General features: G+C 47.2%; 3 protein-coding genes across 3 annotated transcripts in view; 2 read left to right on the forward strand and 1 right to left on the reverse strand.

Annotated features, from left to right (window-relative positions):
• Positions 1-5,211, forward strand: part of ft (cadherin-related tumor suppressor fat) — a 117,163-nt gene extending 111,952 nt beyond the window's left edge. The window contains exon 21 of the mRNA XM_072287500.1: positions 1,582-5,211. Coding sequence (XP_072143601.1) covers positions 1,582-3,266 — 1,685 coding nt within the window. The 3' untranslated portion in view covers positions 3,267-5,211. The remainder of the gene's footprint in view (positions 1-1,581) is intronic.
• A 10,055-nt stretch (positions 5,212-15,266) lies between these two features.
• On the reverse strand, positions 15,267-16,649 carry LOC126536066 (chitinase-3-like protein 1). Its single transcript, XM_050182959.1, has one exon. It carries the CDS (start codon positions 16,647-16,649, stop codon positions 15,267-15,269), a length of 1,383 nt encoding a protein of 460 aa, XP_050038916.1.
• Positions 16,650-19,560: 2,911 nt separating this feature from the next.
• LOC129386140 (uncharacterized) lies at positions 19,561-23,068 on the forward strand. The gene is made up of 2 exons (XM_055073529.2): positions 19,561-19,943; positions 22,417-23,068. Exons 1-2 carry the CDS (start codon positions 19,662-19,664, stop codon positions 22,705-22,707), a joined length of 573 nt encoding a protein of 190 aa, XP_054929504.1. The 5' UTR covers positions 19,561-19,661; the 3' UTR covers positions 22,708-23,068.
• Positions 23,069-25,776: the final 2,708 nt, after the last annotated feature.

Below are 25,776 nucleotides of genomic sequence, written 5' to 3' on the forward strand. Positions count from 1 at the left end.
CTCAATATAGAATAAAGCCTAGATCTTTGCGTGTATTGGTGATTACCATATTTTTCGAGCTACAGGTCATACCTTTTTATAAGCCGCACACCCACTTTTCCCAGAGTTACTAAAAAAAAAAAAAGGTATACAAGTCACACTGGCATACAAACGTGCCTATTTCAACTTGGTTGGCATGATTAAGCACAATGATACATGCTTGTACACTCATCACAAAATGTCTTACTTAGCTGTTACCCATTTCTTACTTAAGTGTTTCCGTAAAAAAAATTTTTATGACCCACAAATTCTAACCGAAAATAACTTCTACCAAGATTCCTCTTAGGCAATGAGAACCAACAGTTATTGCACTTGAAGCCATTGAAGGCCTCGTCCTCCTGTCTTCCAAAGCTGTAAAGAAAGTTAAGCGACTTTTGCTGCAGCATCACCGGGTCAACATCGTTGGTCTTTGAATAACTTTTAGACACTGTAGGTACATTGATTGCATTGCTAATGACGCACGATGTGTTAGGAAAAAAAGACACTGATATTGGCCGTGCCAGCGTGCTTGGCCGTCCCAGCATGCATGTATAAGGTGCATTGTTGCATAATACACACTGAGGAAAACATTGGAGAAAAAAATTCAACTTAAAGCCCACGAAATATGGTATATAATCATAGTGTATAGTTTTTGTGCAGCTGTGCACAAACTCGGCCAGTCCTCCTGAGTAGTCATGTAAGGGGAGTTGAAGGCACAAAGCTCTAGTACACTGTAATATAAAACTGCCGTTCTGCATGCCTTCATCAAAATATTTCTTCAGTGCTTATGAGTAGCTTAATGTGTAAAATATCTGGCATGGTATTTGTTTGTACCTTTTCGCAATACTGCTGATATTGGTTACGTGTACTCAGAAACGCTGGAGAGTTTTAACAGCTATCTTACTGTAAGAATTGTAGAAGACAGCTTTCATACTTCTTATAGCAAACTTCTCATGGGCATGACCCATATAGACATGAGAGAGATAGAACAGAGCATATGTACAAGTGAGGCCATGAATAGTTTTCACTATAATGTGTATTTATTTATTTATTTATTTCGATACCTTAAATGCTTGAAGGCATTACAGAAGGTAGTGGTGAAAAAAGAAAAGAAAACAACATGTCATAAGCAGTTAGCACACACAGTTATCTTCAATAGCAGATTTAAATGCGGAAGCATTGAGAATCTAATGACGGAGGTGAACAAATGATTCTGATAAAATAGGGAAAGTGCCTTGGGATAGATTCACCCAGAGAACCAGTGGGAACTGATTCCTGCTGGTTTATTGATTGAGATGCCCACTGCAGTGCGTACCCAATCAGTAGCCAATTGCTCTCGTGCCCGCTATTTCTGTACACCAGTGGACTTTGGAAATGCCTGTTTCATTATCAGTGGCATAACTTTTACTGTGCTTTGGATGCGATTTATTGGTACACAAAATGCCATAAACAGTTGCTATTGAACATGATGTTCTAGGTAGATCCTTTCTGTGCTCGTGAAGCAATAAGATATCATTAAATAACACGTTAATAAAATTACACAATACTTTCTTTTTGTCGCAGGTTCCTTTCAAGGCTGCATTCAGCAGATTGCAGTGAATGGCGAGCTGCAGTCTCTCAATGCCAGCCACAACTACTTTCAACTGGTGGTGAGAGGCACCGTGGGACGCAGCTGCAACCAGGAAGCCCTCGGCCTTGATGTGGCAGCTGATCCACTTGGCGTCGGCATCATTCTCGTCATTGCCTTCTTTGTGGTTCTCATTCTGGTTATCCTGGTCAGCCTGCTTGTGTTTCGTCGGTGCAAGCTCAAGCGCCCTAAAGCGGCAACCAGTAGCACCCAAGCAAAGTCAAATGGGTGCAGTGTCATCAACCAACTCACAGATGCAACTAGGGCATCTGCACACCAGGAGCCAAATTACACTGAACCAGCCATGCCATCTGCACCAGAAGAGCATCCACGCAGCACACCATCAGCACCAGAATTGGTACCGCCAAAGAGGACAAGGGAAAGGGAAGGCAGTGCTGACTTGCAGCAGGTTCGTGCTCCACAGAGGCCGGACATTATAGAACGGGAAGTTTTGCATGCTTCATCACCGCTTGCGGGACCTCGGTGCCCGGAACAGCCTGCCTACAGTTCAGCTGAGCCAGAGCACTATGACCTTGAAAATGCAAGCAGCATTGCCCCCTCAGACATCGACGTTGTGTACCATTACAGAGTGTTCAGAGATGGCAGCCAGCTACGCAAGCTGCACAAGGGTGTACACAAGCACCCTGGCACACACAGGCACAGCCCAGCAAGCCCCAAGGCAAGGCACAGCCCACGACAACAGCTTCTCTTGCGACCTGCAGCCCGAGACAGCCCGTCAGCTTTGAAGATGCACAGCACGCCACTTGCTAGGCTCAGCCCATCTAGTGAGCTGTCACGCCAAACACCACGCATTTTGACTCTGCAGGACATAAGTGGAAAACCCCTTCAGACAGCCCTTTTGGCCAGTGCTCACCCAGGTGGCGGTTCCAAGCCTTTCAAAGATCCACTGACCAACTCTGAACGCAGTCTCAACAGCCCTGTGAGTCAGCTGAGTCGAAGCACTGGAAGCCTTCCCTCAGCCAAACTCAAGCAAGCTTGTGCTCCAGCTGCGGAGAGTCACTGTAGTCAGCCACTTTCTGGGCTAGGTCTTACAGCAGAGGAGATTGAGTGCCTTAATGCAAGGCCCCGTAACTCCAGCCTGGTGAGCACGCTGGATGCTGTTTCTTCTTCTGGAAGTGAAGGTACAAAGGCTAAACTGTCTCAGTTGCTGGAAGATCGGCCAACTACAACCACCCTCCTAGATGCTGCTGCAGTTCATGACTCGTCAAGTGATGAAAGTGGAAACGACTCATTTACCTGCTCAGAATTTGAATATGACAATGGATATGACAAAGCCCACCATCGTGATTTTGGCCCGGGTAACATGATCTTCTCCAAGCTCGCTGAGGAGGACAATGAGAATGACGAGGACCCATCGAAAACGTATGATGGTTTCGACTCATTCAGGGGGTCACTAAGCACTTTAGTGGCCTCGGATGATGACCTTTCACACCTTTCTTACAAGCCCCCCAGTGGTGCAGTGCTTGGTTGGGACTGCTTGCTCAATTGGGGACCGAACTTTGAGAACTTGGTGGGTGTGTTCAAGGACATTGCTGACTTGCCAGACACAGTCAGCCCACTTACACCTGGGCATCCAAAGCCCAATGAAGAGTATGTTTGAGCTTGCTCTCCATGAATACTCAGCGGAACCAGCTGGGTTGAAAATGCACAGATGCCAAAAGAAGTGAGTCAGGACATGTACTGTTATCAGGCAGCTTGCTCCTGAAAAAAGCAAAAGCAAACTTGAGAGTAGTCCGATTTTCTTATAGTTTCATGCAATGATTACTAAAGGGAAGTCTGGTGCATTAGACGTTAGCAGAAGATTCTGGTATGGCAGGTTAACCAGCATTTGAATGATTGGAAGTACATAGCATGCAAATAGATTAAACTTGTATCTCCTAATGGCATTTCACATTAACCTTATCAAAGCTACCCTGTCATTACACATGAGCTATATTGCAATTATTAGCTTTTTCACCTTTGAGCACTATTGTTTGGCTATTCGCAGCATTTCCCGCATGAAAAAAAAGAAAAGAAATACATGTTACGAAGAGCAATTGTATTGTTGAGGGTGGATGTCTGAGTTTCCCTTTATTAATTACTTCTCTCCACCTTGCGGCTTTCCGCAGAATTATTACGTCGAAGAGCAATTCCCTTATGGCAAGTGTTAATGTAAGAATGTTGCTCAGGCTTTGCTACATAGACATGCACAACATCATTTAATGCATTCGGCATCCCAAGGGTAAATGTGTAACATTAAATATAATTCATTTTAAATGCTGTAGAATTATATTGCAGCATGGGATGACCACAAAATTCAATCAAGGGAGAGAATAGAAAAATGTCACTCCCTGGCTAAGTGCATGGACATTTATCATAACCATGCTGGTTGGATGATTGCAGCATCAGACTGTCCTTTAGTAATACTAGCATGGAACTCTACGGGTCTTGTTTTTAACAGCATGAATTTCATGTGTGGATATGCAAATGAATATAATTAATAAGCAGGCTCCTTAATATGCCACTGCCACTATGTCAGCTAAACAACAGCTTCCTTTTGGTATTTGACTCTCACGGAAATTTATGGCAAACACAAATTTGATTAATTATAAGGAGTAAAACAAAAGTACACTATATTTGTCAGTAATGAATCCTTTAGTGCAAGCGATTATTTGGTTGCCTGTGAAAAGTTTGGGTATAGCAAAATGTGGCTGCCTTAGAAGACATCAATGATGGTGGATGGATCATGTGTTTGCTTTAAGCTTGAAAAGTGTATTGCATTAAGAGAGAGTAACTAATGCTGTGCTTTTGACCCAGCTGGTCTCCAGTGCTACACTGGTGCACACTTGAAACCTAGTCACATGAAATGCGCGTTAAAAAAAGGAAATGTCCACAATGCCGCTGAGATACGTAGATGGCCTAGCACTTGTTAAAGTTGCTGGTCTTGGTTATTCTTGGCGTACAGGCCAAAGCGTAACTGCCATTTCCTAATTTATTGGGCCTGTTTTTGTGGACACTGTCTGATCATATTGTGAACTAACGACACATACCTCATATCAAGCTTTGATTCAACTTTGTCCTGTGTTGTTTTTGTCTACGTGTTCCTGTTTTCAGAGCCCCTTTTTTGCAGTTTTTTTTTTGTGTGTGTGTCTGTGTACCTTCCTCAGCATTTGTTTGTTTTGGAGCATATTTTGTTGCAGGTTCACATATGCTCTGCAAGACAAATACAGCATTCAAAAAGAAAAAAGAGGCCAAGTAATTTGCAGCACAAGACAATCAGCTCTGTATCTTGTCACAAACTGAAGCCATATTCTGCTGACTTCTAGTCTCAAAACAAAGTGCCTCTACGTTCCACAATGGCAGACTTATGCAATGCTATACATGTGGAATTGGCAGACAAGGAAAAGTGAAGGTAGAAACATTTTGCTTTTAGACCAATTACTCAAGGCTGTTCTCAGACTACCTGTGCACACTCTCATTTGACCTCTTTACCATGTGCCATGTTTTCTTTTCTTTTTACAGTGAAACTCAACAGAAACTGAATAAAACAGCTTGTTGCTCATGAATTGTGTTATGTGCATCACAGTTGTGAGAAGGTACACAAGAACGGATAATTTTTCAGTCCAGACACCAATGAACAATTCTTTACCACTACAACCTAGCCTGCTCTAAAGGATGCGCTTAAACCACACATGATAAGCAAAGATCCCGAAGCAGGCCTCTCTATGCATCTTGAATACTGCTACTAACATTGCAGCACTCACACTCAAAAGTAAGAAGCAGGGAACATAATCACGCTTGCTGCTCTCCTGCTCTTGTTTGTGTGCATAAAGCTTGCCGACTTGATTGTTTCTTTGAGCATAAAATCCATCACATTAGCAACACTGTTGCATTCATGTAGAGACACCAACTTCTGAATATTACAATGGTATGTTCTGGTGAAAATCAGCATAGACAGCAATTTTGGTGCATCAAGTTAGCATACGACGATCCTATAACACAATCCTGAACAATATGAAGATGCACTGCAATGTATGCGATTAAGTTGCAGTTGGTGTTACGTTGGTACAGAAAGATGGCAAGATACTGAACGGGTGAAAAAACATCTCCCATCAACCTATCAAACCACTGGATCACATTCAAATCGCACATAGAAATATATGCCTGGTAGACAAAGAATTCATCGTAAGTATTCTACATGTGCGAGCCGGTGACAGCAACAGCTTCATACTTTGCAGACACTCCCTGGTATATTCTTACTAGGTGGAATCAATGAGGAATTTGGCCTATTTGTTTTATGACAAATGAGGAAAGCAAGATACACAAAAATTCCACATTGACAGCGACAAAGGCTGACACACTGCTGCTGTCAAGGCGACTGAAAGGTAAGCATTTACTGGGATCGTTTTGGAGTCAATAATGTCAACATGACTTTTGGTACATATCTTGGGAGATGTAGCCTACAGCTTCGAAATCCATGCCACTATTGCAATTTCCCATCCCTATAGTGGCAACAGGTTTTTGACTGTGAGCTACTAGAAGGAAATAAAAGTTGATGTTAACAAAAAATTAATAATAAAAAAATAAGGCTATGTACACAATTTACATCTTGAAGAGATCAGCAGTACTCAAATACAGCAATTCATTTCCCAGAACCACGCAATTTGTCTGTCAGTCAGCATACCTTCATGGGTGCACTGAGGCCTGACCATGTTCAGGCATCGTTGCATGTGACTAACAATTGGCAACATATTTTGTGTGCATGCGTGTCTGCAAGTGCATGTGTTACTGTATGCCTGTTTTCATCATTGATACTTTGATGCTCACGTCATTTCACGAAGTCTCTGTTCAACGTCCTAGTCAAAGCTGACATGAGCAGTTGCAGTTAAAACCATGTTAAATGCTCATCTTTGAAGGCCAACGCACGACCCAGAGATGTATGCATATGTGGAAATTGTGAAATTCAGAATGTGAAAATGACTTTTACCCTTTAGCTCATCGCTCACTGGTCAGGTGTGCCAAGCTTACAGGTAGAATTCCAGAATGTAGCGTCAACAAATATTTCTTAACCAAACAGGCACATTTGTCTTCCAGGCTTATTCAGCAAAAAACACATTTCATGTGAATGGTCCATGCAATTAATGATTGGCAGCAGCATCTGAAAAGTTATTATTAGCATCAGCTTACATTTATCGATTTCAGTTTATTTCCCAGAACAATCAGCACAATAACAGCCCGTGTAAGAACAAGTGGCTGTGTGCGTGAAGTGCAGCTGGCAAGGTAATGACTCGTGTTGTAGAAGTCGCAGGGCGCCTTTTTCGTTGCTGGGGTGCAGTGAATGATTTTTCAAGCAGAGGTATTTTTGCATCTAGACTTTGTTTCGAGATACGATCGAGTAAAATCCGTCCCGAAACTTCGGAAAATATGCATCAAGAATGCACTTTAGTTTAATTATCTTATTTACGGTCCCATTTAAAGGGACACAAAACAAGGATGTTCATTTAGTCAATCATAACTGATAACACACATTTACAGCACAAGAAACTTCAGTCGTACCGTGAGTGGAGTCTTGCTCAGTGTACAAACCACGTAACCGCCAGAAACGAGCTTAGAAGTTGCCGCCATGTACCGCAGGTTTCCGAGCCAGCGGCTAGTGGCGCTAGCTCCTCGCGACGTCACGACATTTTAGACAAATTTTGCAGCGACAAAGAACAGAATTAGATTGAATTCTGTTGGAACCAAACACACTCTTAAGAGTCTTAATAAACTTTGTTGCACAAAAACGTCCTAAGAATGAGGAAATATTGTGAAATTCGTGACTTCATACTAACGCATATTGGCACTGCGGCCCCGGCCATCCGGGCGCGAAATTCAAGAATAAAGATATTGCCCTTAATTTACGAGACGTTCATTTGAGGGATCGCCAGCCGTTTGTGCGTAGGCGCGAGTAAGAGTGGGCGTGAGAGAGAAAATCTGGGGGCTTTTGCTCCTTGAATATTGGGGGTGAGGACTTACGGAGTCGCTATCTGTCAGAAGCGCCTCCCTTGCGTAGTATAAGGGATCACGCGGCGCGCTCCTCATAGGTTTCGCTTACCGCGCTCAATAAAAACCCCACGCGGCAGCCCTCCTGGACATTTATGTAAGTAAGCTCAAATCGAGGGAAGTTTCTGACTGTCGATATAATAATCTTGGGCAAACTGAAAGCACAGAATCGTTTACAGACGCTATCTCTTTACCGAATACATACAGTACGTGAACGCCACTGCGCGCGGTCGCCGCGATGGAGTCTCCCGAACCGGCTTCTTGCGTGAAAGGTAGGCAAGCGCTGAGAGTAAACTATGTGAAATATGTTCTTATAGTGGTTTGTCTGTATAACCAAATGGAGCATAACGGAATGAAGCCTCAAAACAGCGATCGCACGGGTTAGCAGCGACCGAACGCGCGTCTGCATGCATGTCCACACACAATGTTTTGCTTTCGCTGTGAACGCGTTTTCGCACAGTGCCGTGAGCTTTGGGCCGCAGCATATGAGCATTTGACAGTTCAATCGCAACCATTGTTGCGTGGACGCTATCAGAACTGTTCAAAAATAATTTCGTTATAGAGACTTCGACGCCTACGGCGAGTGTGATGTGCCGTCGCGACGATTCAATTTTTTTTGTCTTCTAAATTCTTGGACATTTCAATATTATTTCTCAACTTGCGTCGCACTGTATGTTTATCGGTCTTCTCAGCGTGCGATTTTGCTCTGCTTGATTTTCGTAATCCAGTGCATTAATTCATAACACAAACATGACCATATGCCGTGCCTTTTTTTAATGTGCGTCTTACCGCTCCCTTTCCGTTCCAGTGAACTTGCCAGTATCTAGCATCAACAATTTCATAGACTAAACCGTCATGACATTAGCCGGGCAGCGGGCGCGGGCGAGCGTCTCAGTGCGCGTTTTCTGCTACTCACAGAACATCGCAGTCCCGGCGCCGTAGCAGATCTTTTCCTCGCGTCTATGCTTGCTGCATACCTGAGTTGTAGCCGATGGCTGTCTGCCGGTTCTAAGTTTCGCCAGCCAAGCTTCACGCAGCTCCTTGTCCTGCAGCTACGTGTGAATAAGGCTGACACGGGGCTCCGTTGCGTACGGCACTGCGGCACCGAACCTACCATGCTGCACGCCTCCAAAGGCATCCACTACCTATTATAGTACTTTCAAATGTTGTCAAGCAGACACCCAAAGCGGTAAAGCCTCACCACTTAATCAGAACCGTGGCGCAGGTGGGACTTCAAAACTTTCGTTTTCAGCTCGCTTCGGGGCTTCCGAAGCAGCCGATGCGGCCGCTGTGTCCACGTGATCCCTCATGCCACGTCACGCCGACGGTGACGCCAGCTTTTCCAGTGGTGGAGCTCGCCTCCAATATGAGTCGGCCTAGGCCCTACAGAGGAGGTTTCTTGTAGGCGTTTGTCCCTAGGCGTGCCGGCATTGTGAAGTGGGGTCGAGTTTGTTTACGCTCGGACACTGGCTGCCGGCGCGGTAACATAGGTGAAGCAGCAGGCACTGACGCTCGATTTGGCGACCACTGTGTTCAAAAGACTGTCTCGCACCTGCGGCAAGTTGGCGGCTGGACGCAATTATATTTATTCAATCGTGTTTTTTACTACTTGTAACAATGTGTCATTATTTCGCATTATTGGCGGCGCCTCCAGGACACCAAAGCGGCAACGGGGACGCCAAAGCTATCACCCAGACCTGCAGCTGCTAGTCATGTGGGTTGGGGATAGCCGAGGCCTGTGCGTGCCAGGGGTGTATAAGATCGGCTGTCCGCTATCGCGGACAGCCAATTTTTTATGCGAACACCCCCTGGCACGCTTCGGCCTCCGCGGCCCTAACCCGCGGGCCGCCCTGCTTCCAGTTTTGATTTCCCCGCTACCCCTTGGGTGCCCTGGATATCCTGCGTCACCTGCTTTATTATAACCTCAGGGGCTCCCCTGAGGTATCCGTTTGCCGGTTACCTCTGCCCTCCTGAAGCTGTGCTTCTAAAAAACCTAATCTATCGTCGCGACGAAAAAAGTGACCCGCGACTTATACAACACCAGTCAGAACCTTGCGCCTTCAGACACAGCGATCACCTTATGGGGCATCCGTGCCCACTACCTCACCACACTCCACAACGCCGGCATGTCTAGGGGACAAACACATACCACACGCGCTAAGAAACCTCCTCCGTAGTGCCTAGGCAGAGTCATATATTCAAGGAGCAAAAGCCCCCAGATACTCTCTCAAGCCCGCTCTTACGCGCGCCGGCGCGCAAATGGCTGGCGATCCCACAAATGAATGTCTCGTCGTTAATTTTACCTGTTTATGACCAACCTACATTTTTGTATTCTGTCATATGATTGAAAATCGGATTATAAAAAATAATTGGGGCAGCTTCGCACTAGTGGCGTGAAGACTGGGCAAACAGCGAAGCTGGCGGCCCCACCTATAGGTTATTCTTGGTTCGGTTAAGTTTATGCGTGGTTATGCTTGGAGACTCGGCCAAGTTTTCTGCGTGGTTATGCTTCAAGGCTCGGTCAAGTTTTCTGCATGGTGTCATCGTTAGCCCCCCAAATAGCAATGAACACTCGGTCATTAAAGTATGTACAACGCGTTGTTTTATTGTCAGTACCAGTCATTTCATCATCATCATCATCATCATCATCATCATCATCATCATCATCATCATCATCCTATTTTATGTCCACTGCAGAACGAAGGCCTCTCCCTGCGATCTCCAACCACCCCTGTCCTGCGCCAACCGATTCCAAACAGCACCCGCAAATTTCCTAATTTCATCGCACCACATAGCCTTCTGCTGTCCTCTACTGCGCTTCCCTTGCCTTGGTATCCATTCTGTCACCCTAATGGTCCAACGGTTATCTAATCTGCGCATTACATGACCTGCTCAGCGCCATTTTTTTCTCTCAATGTCAATTAGAATATCGTCTATACCCGTTTGCTCTCTGATCCAAACCTCTCTCTTTCTGTCGCGTAACATTACGCCTAGCATTCTTCGTTCCATCGCTATTTGCGCGGTCCTTAACTTGTTCTCAAGATTCTTTGTCAGTCTCCAAGTCTCTGTCCCATATGTCAGCACCGGTAAAATGCACTGATTGTATACCTTCCTTTTCAATGATAACGGTAAGCATCCAGTCAGGAGCTCACGGTGTCTGCCGTATGCGATCCAACCCATTTTTATTCTGTTAATTTCCTTCTCATGATCGGGGTTCCCTGTGATTAATTGAGCTAGGTAAACGTACTCCTTCACAGACTCTAAAGGTTGACTAGCGATCCTGAACTCCTGTTACCTTGCCCGGTTATGCATCATTATCTTTGTCTTCTGCATATTAATCTTCAACCCCACTCTTATCCTCTCCCTGTTGAGGTCCTCAATCGTTTGTTTTAACTCGTCTGCAGTGTTGTTGAATAAAACAATGTCATTTATGAATAGAACCAGGCATTTACGAGGGTATAAAAGTAGCTCCGCTCCGCCGCCGCGCCGACAGGACAGCTGGGTCTCCGACGAAGAGAGACGGGGCGACAGAAGAAGTGCGCCACTCCCGAAGAAAAGGAAGCGCGGTGCGAAAGCCGCCGCGCCGCTACTTGAGAATGGATGCGCCCACTTCGGTCCTATCCCGAGCGCCGGTGAAGCGGCGGCGAAACGTCAGCGAGTTGCATCCATTCTCGATTAGCGGCGTGGCAGCTGGCAGCGGAGTGGCGCTCCTCTCTGTCGTCCCATCACTCCTCGTTGGAGGCCCGTCGCGGCGGCGACGGAACTAAGCTGCTTTTATACCCCTGCGGTGACGTCATGGCTTATATCCGCATCTGCGCATGCGTGGCCTCCATATGGCGCGGCGAGGCGAAGCCACGGTAGCCACCCTAGCCAGGGTGAAGCGGTGCCGGCGCGCGCGATGACGTCATCGCTCGGCGAGGCTTTGTTGCGCACGTTCGCCGCCCTAACCACCAGCTTAACAGCATCGCTGTTGAAAATGTTTCACTATATTTGCTTTATTCTTAATTTATTAAGCATAGCGGGACGAAATTACGGACCACTAATGTGTGCATGTGCGCGCGCGTGCGTTCGCGGGCTTCCGCAGAACTGTCTTGCCATATTAAGCTGGTACCACACTGCAGAGCTGTATATATTCTTATTGCGATAGCAATTATATGGACACTCCAGGTGCATTTCTGCCGTCGGCGTCGCATCGCCATGAGGTTTTGTGTGAGTGAAAGGGTGTGAGGGTGAGCCGGTGAACGCGGCTCAATCTCGCGTGTGCGAGCGAGGAACGCCGCCCAGATGCGTGCGCTCTCCTGTGGCGCGTGAGGCAGAGGGGTCAGGCGAGGGAGGAGGGGCGTTCTTTTTCGGCGGCTGCTAGGGTGCCTCGATGTCCTCCTCGCCCGCCGCTTCGTACAGAGTGGAGACAACCGTGGCGTCTACTACGGCGTCAGCCACACGAATCGCGGACGCTGTAGTAGACGCCTTTGGCGGACGCCGTACAGACGCCTTGCCGGCGCTCGTGTGTCTTGAGAGCGATCTGCGACATGGCCAAAGTACACACCCCCGCGGGCCTCACCTTCAAAGCGACCTGCGATGTTTGCAGAGCGCGCGTAGTGCCAGTAGCTTCGTATGCGCTGTGCATTCGACGTTTACTTCACGTTGAAGCGACAGATGCACGGAGGTCAACAGGCTCGCGGCTCCTGCCGCGATTCCTAACGCCAGCGTTTTCACAGGCAGTTTTCGCTGTAATCGAGCGAGATGTGTTCATCTCTACCTGTGCGCGCGTGACACTGTGCTGGTTAATTTAGTTAAAACACGTTGACGGGTGCTGTCTCTGTGTGTCTGTCTCTTTCTATGTACTCGTTGAGTCATGCTTACGCATTCTGTCATTGATAATTTAGTTAGTAAGCGAAGGTTGCAAGTTCATACGGCCGATAACAGTACTATCCTTACTTCGGACAGCTATCTACTAAAGTGCTATCGCATCGGTGCTTCGCCTTTCGGGCGGAAATGCGAATTTTTTATTAGGTTATTAACTTACGTAAGTCATTGCGCAGTATATTTTTTTCTTGTTCTCGTAACATACTTTGAGACAAACACCCCATAAAATTTACCCCATGCTCCCCTTCTCTTTAAGTAATATTTGAACATGACCGTTTCTTCAAGCTGACATGAAAACGTCATTGGAAGCTTCTGTGGCTACCTTTCACTCGGTTAACCGCGGTTGTAAATTCCGGGAAAGTGGGACGAGGGTAAGGGCTGAGGGAGTCACTGATTTGTATTCTTTTATTCATGTCGATGTTATTTGTGTTGCTGCTTTCTGTTGCCTAAAAAAATTCTGGCTGAACCCATCTCAAGATGAATGTCAATGTTATTGCGATCAGCATTGAAGCAATATAGCGACACACCGTATTGGCACCGTCCAAACGCGTCATATGTATGAGGCATGCAAGCAGCCGGGTTTCTCTTTCGCGCTTCGCACTAAATGTGCCGCTCCATCTAGTGTCGCCGCCACGAAATATGCGCGTGGCACATGAGTGAGTATATGTGCAGACAAGATTGCCTCAATACATGTATGTTGCGGGTTAGATTTCTCCCAGTACAGAATAAATTTTAAAGGATTTTTTTTTTGCAATTAAAGAGCGGCACATACCAAGTCACACATACATAGTGACCCAAGTTGGCGCCAAATGGTTCTAAATATGTCATTTTTGACTTGCAGCTGAGATAATTCTATTCATTCGCTCGACTCTATGCATTTATCACCGCTCCAGACTGGCTGCATGATCTCGGTGATAACATACGCATGAGCCCCTCTCGGACTACTGACACGGATCGCGAACAGAAAAAGCGTTGGAGTAAAATTGCTACATTATTCACAGTATTTCTTGCAAGGTCCGCAGTTTTGCAGCGATTTAAAGTTCATGCTCTAAATCTTTTCAATTCTCCGCATTTCAAATAATAAATTTGCAGAATGATCAATAAATGGAAAATGAGACCAGAAATCAATACTCTGCTTCCAATATAGTCACTTGTCGTTGCTCATATCCACGAGACTTGTTGGCCTCTTTGAAGGTGAACGAAAACAGCCATTGTTGTTGTCCTGTATATCCGTATGAACCAGCCATCACCACATCTACTAAGTGACCGGCTTCCCACACTTCACACAAACATACTTTTTTTTCCCACTCCTTGCCACTATAGCCCTTACGCCAGTTGCAGGCTATAGAGACGCTCTCCCGGCCGACTTCTCCTCCTTTCACTTCAAAAATTTCCATTTAGCTTACTTTGGCTTAATTTTCTGTTAGCCTCATATAGATGCTTGCTTCGTTTAGGTAACCCATGCTACACTGGGTGACATATTTCCTGCTGGTCGTGTGTCCTAAACGTGACCAAGCCCTTCTATCAATTTTAGGGCGACACATTTAGACTCCCGATTATAGGCTCAACATTGTGATCTCCGATATGGTCTGCTATTGTGATAATTTGTGGCTCACGCAAATGCATGTCTTATTCTTTGGTTGTTCTCCAGTGTTCACCATCGGGTGCCTGAGCGTGTGGAGCAAGACGCTCGATGTGGTTCCTGGTAGTTCGACAGAGCGGTGGCCCCACAGTTCCGGATATCACATAATCCGCGCAAGAATGGCGGTCGCTATCGGTGGGAGCGGCTTAAATAAAGGCAGCGATGCCAAGATGAAGGTTCCAGTTAAAATGTGCGCTGGAAGCCCATATTTTCATTGTAATTGTATGCGTGTGCGTGCGTGTGTGTGTGTGTGTGTGTGTGTGTGTGTGTGTGTGTGTGCGTGCGTGTGTGTGTGTGTGTGTGTGTGTGTGTGTGTGTGTGTGTGTGTGTGTGTGTGTGTGTGTGTGTGTGTGTGTGTGTGTGTGTGTGTGTGTGTGTGTGTGTGTGTGTGTGTGTGTGTGTGTGTGTGTGTGTGTGTGTGTGTGTGTGTGAGTGTGTGTGTGTGTGTGTGTGTGTGTGTGTGTGTGTGTGTGAGTGTGTGTGTGTGTGTGTGTGTGCGCGCGTGTGCGTGCACGTGCGCGCGCGTGCGTGCGTGACCATATATTGGCCCCTCAATTTTCAATTACATTAAGAAACTGAGAATAGTTGGGGGATCGTGGCATGACCCTTTGAAACCACTGAGGCACAACTCGGTCGGTACGGGTCGCCTATAACGAAAGACAAAGACCGCCTATAGCAGACAGGGCACTGAAACAGCGCTCCACCCTAACAACCCTGAACGTTCCTGCCGTCCTACAAACAGTCGTTCAGAATCGCTTCGAATCCACAAAGCTCCCTCCAAGACAACCTTGCGTAATCATTGGGCCCATACCATCTCCATACGTCTCCCCATTTCCGTACAACCGCGTGGGCATACATCTCACCATGGATATTCGGTTAGCGGTCGCAAATTTGCACACGCCATTTTCACGCCATCTGGCAATCCTGGCGGGTTTCGTACACTGCTGCACGACCTCTCAAAAGCATCTTTAATGTGCTTGCCATCACGCCTGCAACGCTGAAAGGACAGTTAAAGGGAAAAAAAAGGAAAAAGGAAAGCTCGCCGACGCCACTATTTCATATCTTGGGGACTTAGCCGTGCACCAAGTCATGAACCTCACGGAGAAGCTGCCACGTAGGACCCAGGTCCCCGGCGAAGTCGTCCATGGCCAGGTCCCACACAGCGAGACCGGAAGTCCTGCGCACGACAGGCCGCTTGGCGCGTAGACTGGCGCGGTCTTCGAAGCCGACCCACTGGTCCTCCGAGTAGGCCATGGAGCAGCGCGAGAAGCCGTGTTTCTCGCGGCGCCAGTTCGTGGCGTTACGCATCAACGCTTCGGTCACCTCATAGTAGCTCGCCAGGCCTGACCTATTTGTGTGTCGAAAGGGCCGGCCGGGACCGAGGGAGCTCATTCCTACACGGTACCTCTTCATCCAGGGTCGCTTCAGGGTGAAGGTTGCGCTGGCGAACGAGACGCTCAGCATGGTCTTGGCGAGCATGTGCTCCGTCATCATTGACAGCTCATCGAGCACCGAAGAGAGACCCATCTGACCGTTGTGGCGTGCCCTGAAGACGGCTCGCATCGGGCTCTGGCAAGTGGTGACCGGGAACATGGCCGGGTTCACGGTCCGGTGTGTGTCCACCACGACGAAATCCAGCCGGCTGTAGAGCGCGGGGATGTGATAACCGTCGCGTCGCCTCACCGTCTCCCACGGTATGACGACGCTCACGCGGAGCGCTTCTTGGTCGAAAACAACGCGCATGGTGTTGATAAAGGTGCTGTAATTGGTGCGATCCTCGAGGGTCGGGTACTTCCAGTAGAGAACCAGGCCGGCGAGTCCATTGCGACGCGACCAGGAGGCCGCGTTGCGCACGAGCGCTAGCCGCGATCTCCTCTGGCGCATCAGAACGCGGAATTCGGCCGAGTCCGAGGCCTCGCCGCCGACGCAGGCCCAAGCGGGTGTCGAGAGCGAGACCATTTTGTGCAGTGCCTCCGCGTCTTCCGTGGGCCGCTTGAAGCGCAGGTCTCTCCGTTCTACGCTTAAACCCACGGAGACGAAGACGTGCCCGTCGCAAAGTATGGCCGACGCGTTGTCCACGTCGAAACGGTGCGGGGAGCCGGGCGCGAGGCTGTAGTTCGCGAAACAGAGGACGACGCGGCTCGCGTCCTCGTCGGATTGCCGTTGCATGGCGATTTGAGCGGCAGACCTACCGTGCTGTTGTTGGGCGACCGAGCTTCCAGCGAGGGCGGCTCCCAGCGGTACGTCGGCGTCGTTGATGGATGTCCAATAGTGCTCAACAACGGCTGCGACAATGGCGATGCACGCGCTGGTCACGGTGAGCACACCAAGGACGAGCAACGCCATGAGGCAGAGATTCTGGTCGTGCATCATGTAGCGCAGAATGGACTCGTCTTCGTCGCCACGCCGTCGGGAGGGACTGCTGCGAGCAGCGGAGGCACCGTTGTCTTCCATGACTTAGTCGCAGGGTCGAAGCGAACCGCTGAGAGAAATCGGTAGACCGCGCCGGCTGCTTTTTGCGCTGTGAGAATTGAATCACAAAAATGCTGCGGCACCAGCGAACCACGTGAAATTACACACCGATGCTGGTGGAGCCTCTGGTTCATGAAACGGCACCAGCTGGTTGGTTGGTTGATCCCCAGAGAAATGGTGCAACTCCTCGTGGCCTCGCGACTGGACATGCCAGCTACTTCTTCGTTTTTCATGGGTAGCTACAGTGACACAAGGTTTGTTGTTTCTTGGCATAAAAAATAATAATCTATGAGAGAGAGATAAACAAAAAAATGAAGAGAATAAATTTGTGGAATATAATGAGACACCCTCAGTTAAAGCGTATGAAACCGGCCTTTAGGTGTCACTTCTTGAGCATAAATGCTTATTACAAGCATCGTTTCATTTCTTGTATGTATTTCTTATTTGAAGCGGTGTGCAATAACTTCCAGGTTCGTTCCTGCGAGCAGCAAGCTCGACATGCGTCACTTATAGCTGGACATAGGATCCGATCTCCTATGAATCTCGAGGGACAGTTTGGTAGCGTTCTCAGTTCACTGAGATTCAGCAAACGCTGGCTTAGAAAGCTGGTCTCGTCATACCGCGGATGTTTGAGTCGGCCCGCAAAACATAATTATTCGTTGATTTCACGCGATGCGAAAGTACGCATCAGCAGAGATATTCACAAATCCGCGCAACGTTCTTCAGCACCTACGGCGTACTTCCTCCTCTTGGCGGCTGGATGTGCGTCACCCTATAATTTCACGTTAGCTTTCACTGCTGTGGCACGAAATCTATATGGAGGAGATGAAAAAAATCTTGCCGGTAGCTGTCCCCTGAAATTGACAACGGCGTAACGCTAACATAGACCGCTATTGTGAGGTCCGTTCTTGCTTGGTTTGGCTTTCGGTGTCATTTCGTTGAGGGAAGTATAGAGGAAATTTCTTGTTGCCCTTGACTACGCGTAGGTGGCTTGGTTCTTAGTTTCTCTGGAAGTCCTCATGCTGTCGTTTTCCATTGGCGATATCTCTGATTGAACAACGTGAGTTGACGAACTCCTATAGAACGACACTTCGAAAATCTGGCTTCAGTCAAGTCTTTCGATTCACTGAACTTGGCATCTTACAATGTGCAAACGCGAGCAGGCAGCAGAATGAAGTCTACTTATGGCTGGCCCTTTGCAACCATTCAGTCGATCTAAATTCGCCTAGGCGTTCGACTTTGTTATTTTCATGGGCAAGGGGTCTTATATGCGTTCCATAATGATCGCGACTTTTCTTTTTTGAAGTTGGCTTTGCTGCAATAAAATAGTGTTATGCTGTGAAGCACACACAATAAATTGCGGTGAATCACGTTTGTCACGAAGTGAGGCAGACTAAGAATGAAAAGAGGGCACTGTCGCGAGGCCTTGTAGGTGTTAATCATGCACACTCACGTGACGTCTGCGGTTGCAGTGCAAGCGTTGAGACGTAAGTGTTGTGTCAGGTCTTCCCAGCTGTTTCTCACGTGGCTGTGGTGATTGAAGTCCTTGTTTCGCCCTCTTGCGCGCCATTTATTTGAGACAGAAAAGGGTCACAGTACGCATTCCTTAATTATGCAACGTAATAAGTAGAGATCACTGTTTAGAAACAAGAACAAGAGATGAACAGTATAACAGGGAAAATTGTGATCCACCCGACTGTAGCACGAGCTACCAAGGATGACAATTTTTCTTTTATGAGCTTTCCTCCACCTTGCGGGCTTCCACAAAGCTGACTTGCCAAGACATTAACAATATTAGTGGAACAATTTCCACCTTTTCCTGTCATACTTTCCCTTTACAGTTTTCTCTCCTCTCCTCTCGTTAATGTGGACGAGTGTGGCTTATACAGGCAACACACCAGACAAAAAATGTTTGTTCTTGTTGAGTTTCGGTATTAGTGAGGAGTTTCTGGCTAAATGTCCATGGCCAACAGTTAGCGTCGGGCAGCAAGAGTGCACTTGCTGGATTAGAGCATGGAATGTAGAATGAAGAAGTTGGGCCCGCGACTCGCATTCTTCTGAAAGCATACTTCGAAATTCACTTTCTCAAATGTATCCGGGGTGTCACAATTCTTGTTATACTTTCATTTGGAGCTTCGGTTCTCGGGTGAAGTCACAAGGATGTTTGTGTTGCCGTCTGAGAATTTATTCCAAAAGGACGGTACGTTGGGCACGTTGGTAATTCATACTGAAAACTATTGTCAGCACGAAATGACACGAGCGACCAAAAAAGAATGATAAGAAATACACGAACAGCGCTTACACGTGTTTTTTTCTGTGTCGTTCGTGTCGTTTCGAGCTGTCGATAGGTTTCGTCAACAATTTATTATTGATTTCAAGCGATTGCCAAGCAATTTTAGTATATTTCAATTCAGACTACCGTCATTCATTGTGGCGCGTCTGTCACATTAAATGAACAAGTTCTTGCAAATTTGCAAGTGAAATTTAACTTCAATATTCATTAAGCCTTGGCCAGTCCGTCACAGTGGACATGAGCCGTATTGCATGAAGATAACAACAACGAGTTGAGAAATAGACCGATGCAAGTTCCCCGGCGGCAGTGACATCACACGCGTAATGTAGAGCAAATGCAATGTACACCTGCAAACACATCCGACGAGAGCTGTCTGTACATGTCCCAAACGAAGCCATAGGTGGCTTGGGGTGAAGCTCGCTTCCAGTGTTCTGCCTCATGTTGCCCCTTCTATTGCGGAAATTAGTCTCCGTAACATATATATATATATATATATATATATATATATATATATATATATATATATATATATATATATATATATATAGACACACACACACACACACACACACACACACACACACAAGGTTCACCGCCGGCTGCTTGGCCATTCTCCCGTAGTGGGTAAGCGCCATGAAATAAGGAGCAAAGCAAACGGTACGTCTGGAGAAAAAGAAGGAGGAGGGTGCCACGACTAAGCGATGGGCCAAGTGCAGACCGTCGACGAGGCGGCCATTGGCGGTGACTCCGCCGAAGCAACCGCCAGATCCACAACACAAGCCGAGGACTCTCGTGTCCCGACAGCAACCGACGAGGAGCCCGCTGCCACGACGTCCACCCGGCCGGAGGAGGCGCCGGCCGATGCGGAAGCCGATCTCCCGCCGGGACCCGCGGAGCTCTCGGCCGAGCCCGAGGCGACTTCGAAGACCGCTCTGCCTCCGCGCGTCGAGATGGCTGATGTCGCGGCCAAGGCTGCCAGGACGGTGAGCTCGTGTCGACGATTTTAGCGGAATCGATTTATACCGAAGAACATTGTTTGCAACCAGTTTTTGAATAGCTATAAATAGTTGCATATAGTTTGGCGTAGAATGAGCGCGTAAAACTTTTAATGTGTTAGCATTAGAACAAAGCGGAAGTGTACCTGTGTGAAGTGTGGGAAGCCGGTCACTTGGTAGATGGATATATATATATATATATATATATATATATATATATATATATATATATATATATATATATATATATATATATATATATATATATATATATATATATATACAATTTAAGGAACACTTAAGGAAGCTCTGCGGCTAAAGCGCTCAATACACAATCACGGTGTTTGACTATATATAGCTAGGCTTCAGTGTTCTCGGTTAAAGGAAAATATCACGCCGGATGTTTTTTCTGTAATTCGTTTTAACTGGAAAGGGTCAGTGAAGGAAAATTTACCAGAGAGCTAAGAAGACAATCGGCGCATATCTGCGAGCCCATACTCGCTGGAAGGAGCCCGGTGAGGTTAAAATCAAGCGCCGGCTTTCCCCTCAAGCAATCTTTGTCCATAAATATTTTTCTTATCTGCGTCCGTTTTACATGCCATTGCGACGAAAACGAGAAGCGGGGAGGATGCAGTACAAAGAGGGGGCGGGGAGCCCTGGTGCGGGTGCAAGTCTTCATGGTATACCGCATGCGTGGTACGTGAATAAACGGGCGTATATATTCGCTGACGGTAGTGCGTGGTTGCGTAGACCAAGCCAGTCTTTTTTTTCTTGTCTTATTCGTTGGGGCTGTGTATCCGTCAGATCTAGCTATAGTTTATGTGGTGTTCCGCAAGACCGACGCGTGTAGATGAGGACAGCGCGAGAATTGCGAGTACGGAGGCTGTTTCCACAGCAAGATGCAATACCAACTATATAGGCCAATGTCACATCCTTTTGGAGGAGCGATTGTTTCACCGGGTCGTTGTTTACTTTCTGGGAAAATCTTCCCCCTGCACATGTGTCTTGACAAGAGAGTGTGATTGTGGACAAACGCTGCGTAAATCGCAGTGCATAAGTGTTGCCTATCCAAAAGGCCATTTTCTCCTGCCTGATTAGTGGAGCTAACAGACCGATGATCGAGCGCTTGTCTAGTCTTTGCATCGTCCCGTTCGCGATGGAAACGTTATCAAGTTGACGACTTCAACGTGTACAGGGCCTCCATGCGAAGTAACTCGTTTTGCAACAAAGGGTGACGTTAAATAAGCGTCCTTAACTCTTTCCGTACTGCGCCCATCGGTAATCGTTAGCCTGCTAACGATGGTTTGAAACGCCGTTTTCGAGATCTTCCGCGCCGCTCACGGACACTCTGCGCCATAGGACGTGGTGGAGGAGATCTATATTTTTGTTTTCCAAGCAGTTCGCTTTCTTTTTTCTGCCAGGCGTTAATTTTTGAACACACTCTGAAGTGTCGCGATCGTCAAAGTAGAAAGCAGAAATGGCCGCCTCCGGGAGCGGCGCGCTCTTCGAAAGATTGCAGATCTCGCGATCCCGCTGCTTCTCCGGCTCATTTTATTGACGAATCGAGCAGCAGCGAGTCTGGGGACGCTGCCTTTTCGTCGGAATTTGACTCTGAGAACGACGACGACGCAAGCCGGCCCGGAGCATCGGCGGCCGAAGCCCGGCACGCCCAAGTGTAGTGCTCGCAGTTAAATGTTTGTAGCGGAATACCTATTCAATGAAACACTTTTAATTTTCCGTAGATAGTGCCTACCATAGACAGCAATACAGATTGTATATCTCATATGTTTTGTTACATTTTTTTTAGTAGATACGAGCTTGTTATACGAAATTTGTTCACTTTTATCTCACAATCTTGATTCTGACAATGTATATCTTTTTATGACATAAATCTCGTTATAATCAAACTTTTATGCGTAAGAAGTGCTTTCATTCTGCTTTTTGTTTATGCATTACATAAAAGATTGAGTGGAATTGTTCCTTCAGAAAAAAAATCTGGCGTAAGCTGCAAAAAAAAAAAGAAAAGAAAGAAAAGAGAACTATTTTCCCCATGGTAGGGAAAGAGTTAAATGAGCGTATAAAGTTAAAAGCTCTGTCAACATCGGCAACATAATTTCAGTCAGACGATATCGGGTCGAAATAGCGCATGATTTCCTCTAGAGTCACCAGCTTAATACCTGACAGCGCAAGCGAATGGTCTTCGGAGAGCCTACGCAGAAATAATTGAAGGCGTCTTATGTTTCAGTAGCCCCACCTGGGGGCTATGATCGAAAGACTCCGCAGTAAAGGGTCGTGCATTATGCGACCACGTTGCATTGTTAACTTAGTCCAGTAAGTATGTATACAAGGGCAACTTTGCCTTCCGCTTCAATCGGAATTCGGCAACTCTACGGTTGACAGTCGATTCTGTGAGCTTGCACTCTCCGTCCATCGCGTTCGCACTTTGGCGTGCGTGCTGCAGGGCGAGGGATTCGGAGGGAACGCGCCAGCGTCCGTCCCTCGTCCGAGGAGCAAAGAGCAGCGGGGCGACCGGCGGGGGCGACCGAGGACCCGAAGGACACATCGGTCGCGTCTCTCTAGGACGCCGACTCCGGTCGCGCTGATGGTCCCGGGTGCACTGGCCACATCGAACGTGCCCGCACCTACACCGCTCGCCCTGCCGCAGAGCGAGGACGAGGAAATGGCCACCGGACACGTCGTAAGACAGTTGTTGGCCCGCCCCAACGCTTCGAGATCACTGTTAATCGGCTGAACGTGGTCCCTTATTCTATGGCGCGCGTCGCTCGATCTTTGTGGCCGCGCACAACTATGCCTCTATTCGTTGTCTTCTATGTCACGGTGCTCGCGACGGATCTTGCCTAAAATATTGCCAGGGCCCGGGCGTGCGCAACTCACAACAGAAAGGGTTCATGCTTACGCCGAGTTCAACGGCGGAGTTTGCAAACAGCTGAAATATTGTGAAAGCATTGAACGGGCCCACTGGAGCATCATCTCCTTTCGTTCGCTTCTCTGTCCGTTGGTACAATGAATTTTGGCGCAGTTACTTTGTTTTGCGAGGATGTATACTAAATTTTGATACGAGCATTTTTGTTGACTTTTCTTTGTATAACTACTTTTCTTTGCTCCTTGGCTTTTTTTTCTCGTTGTTGTTAACTACCAACAGCGTCAGTGAATTTGTATGTTACATAGAATGAAAATTATGTATCATGTATTCTTGAAACATCACCCTCCCTGTAATGACCCCAAGAACTTCGCGGTTACCTTTGGTTTATTTACCCAACAGTTTCGGTCGGTGGACCGACCTTTTACAAGGGATTCCGTAAATTTTTGCAATAGTACGTCGCTTTATATATTTAGGCAAAGAAGGAAAAACACGCAAGAAGAACGAAAAGACAGAAGAAAAAAAGAACGTATTCGTTCCATAATAAGATTTTCTCACTATGGCGCTCTCACTCGCTCGCATTCCCTGTCTGTCCGTATATAACCAGAGTACGCTGGCGCCCCGGGCCACAGTCGTCGCCGGCGGTACGCGTTGGTGGAGAGTGGCGTGCACCGCGACCGTCCTCGGCTGCTTCGTGGTCGTCGTGGCGATGCTGGCCTACGGCACCGTCAAGAGCGTTGGCCACCAGGGTCGAGTCATCGAGCACTTCGAGAACTGGACGCTCGCCAGAATAGCGAGGCCGGCGTCACCAGCTGATGCCTCCACGACAAACGCAACCGCCGCTGATGCCGTGACCTTCGAAGAGGTCGCTGGCAGTAACGCTACTGCAAATCACGCGCAGTCAGTCCGCGTATGATGTTATGCACACGCGTGCCTTTCTTTTTTTGGCAAAAGTAAAGGAAGTGAACCGTAGTTCCCAGTACGACACATTTCCGGAATAGAGCGAACTTAAGAACATTAACAGTATAGTTACGGCATCTCGCAAGCGGCAAGGTTGCTCCACTGGCATTTCAATTAAGAAGCATTCTATTCGCTGTAATTGAGCAATTTGTTTCAACCAACGATAAAAGAACACAACTACCTTACTTGTGTTCAACAGCACAAGCCAGATTGTTGTATTTTCCGCACTGTGTGTTGTGCTGCCTCTCCTTGTCATCAGCGGCTGAACCACAGCATTTCCTAAAAGCGCGCTTCGATGTCAACGCATATCGAGGGATAGTTTTAATGAATGAATGAATTAATTATGCTTAGATCCAGTACGATTCCTTTCGCATCGCATACCCCGAAACCGGGCGTGCCATATCAAGCTATTTTACCGTGCATCCTGCTCACGTCGTGCCCACTGATTCCGTAAGCGTTGCATAATACTGAAGGTAACGAATACGTTTTGAGACTACACCATTGCAACCGCAGCCCGGTTCTGCCACGGTATCCAGGAATATCGTAGGTTGGGAGCCCCTCTTATATACGTCACCGTATACTGCTGGATTTGCTGCACACGTGTAGCCTGCACCAACTATCCTGGAAAGCGTCCCGCAGTGAGTGAATCGATAACGCTAACTTAAACATTTGTATATGGTTCTTCATAAGTACTATCTTTTTCTTCTTTTTTCACGGTACGCCAAGAAAACCAACAAGGTGTTTTTAACAAATTCCGCAATAGACTATCAGAGATGCGTACCTAATGCCTTCTGTAAAAGTGGCGTGTGTGAAGCATGCTCGAAATAGCGAATTCCCGAATGCGCATAGTACATTCGAGCCCATTTATCAATAAACGAACGATCAAATAAACGGTTTATTCGAATAGAATGGCTCTTTCGCCCGATTATTGGGAAAGGGGTCGATCTGTATACCATAGTTTGGGCTGAGGAATAGCCAGCCTGTTTATGAAGGATGCTATTATAGACTTTAATTTGCTATCGTATAGTGAACTTCCACTGGAACCAACGTGTTCTATACATCCAAGCGGTCTGTGCGCGTCTCAACGACCAGGACAAGTGCCGAAGCAAGCGTACGCGTTTTAAGCCTGCAGCTGTTGCAAGTTTGCTTAACGTGAAAATTTAAGAAAAAAAAAAGCGCTAGACCTATAAGTCTTTTCAATGCGTCATTCTTGTGCTCGGGGTGGTGCAGCTGGGCTCTCGGGCCTGTAGCGTTGCGCCCAGCTGTCATCGGTCTTTTTGAACTTTGGCGCAAGTTACGACCCGCCATGTCGTTCGTTAGGAACAGCGTTACTTTCAGGCCAAAGTTTCCTTGTTTTTGTTAGGACTTCTCTGACGAGTAGCGAGCGGCGGTAACCGTAGGGACGAGCACGCTGGCTCTATGCAGCAGGACACGTTTTCGCGTACAGCTTAACTGCCTTCGTCTATACCTAACTTCCCGATAAATCACAGGCGTTAAAGACGTATATTTTTACGAAGGAACTACAGGTATAGGCCTGAACCAAGCAATGTGTTCTAGCTGACTTCTCTGCATTATGACAACAGGAGAAGGAACAAAAAGAAAGATAAATAGCGACAATAACGACAATTGATACAGAAGTTCCGTGTACATGAATAAAAATAGTATTCCTAAGAGTTAGTTCAGTTACAGTTCTCTTTCTCTCGAAAATTCACAATGTTCACGCTTTACAATCAAAAAACACTGTACTTGATTTCTGGGCCAGCAGCGTGGCACTTCGGACGACACAGCTATCGCCATGCATTTACGTAGCCTAAGCGCCATCGACAAAATATGCACACGTATGTCCTCCACATTTGCGTTGGAACCACACGCGTGTATCACGTGAAGAATGGCACCGGTCACGACAGCGCACTGTTTGTATCACTAGCTTCGCATGTGCTGTACGGGACGCCAGCCGACGAAAGAAGTAAAACAAAAATT

This window comes from Dermacentor andersoni, chromosome 4 (assembly GCF_023375885.2).
Source record: "Dermacentor andersoni chromosome 4, qqDerAnde1_hic_scaffold, whole genome shotgun sequence".
Classification (NCBI taxonomy): Eukaryota; Metazoa; Arthropoda; class Arachnida; order Ixodida; family Ixodidae; genus Dermacentor; species Dermacentor andersoni.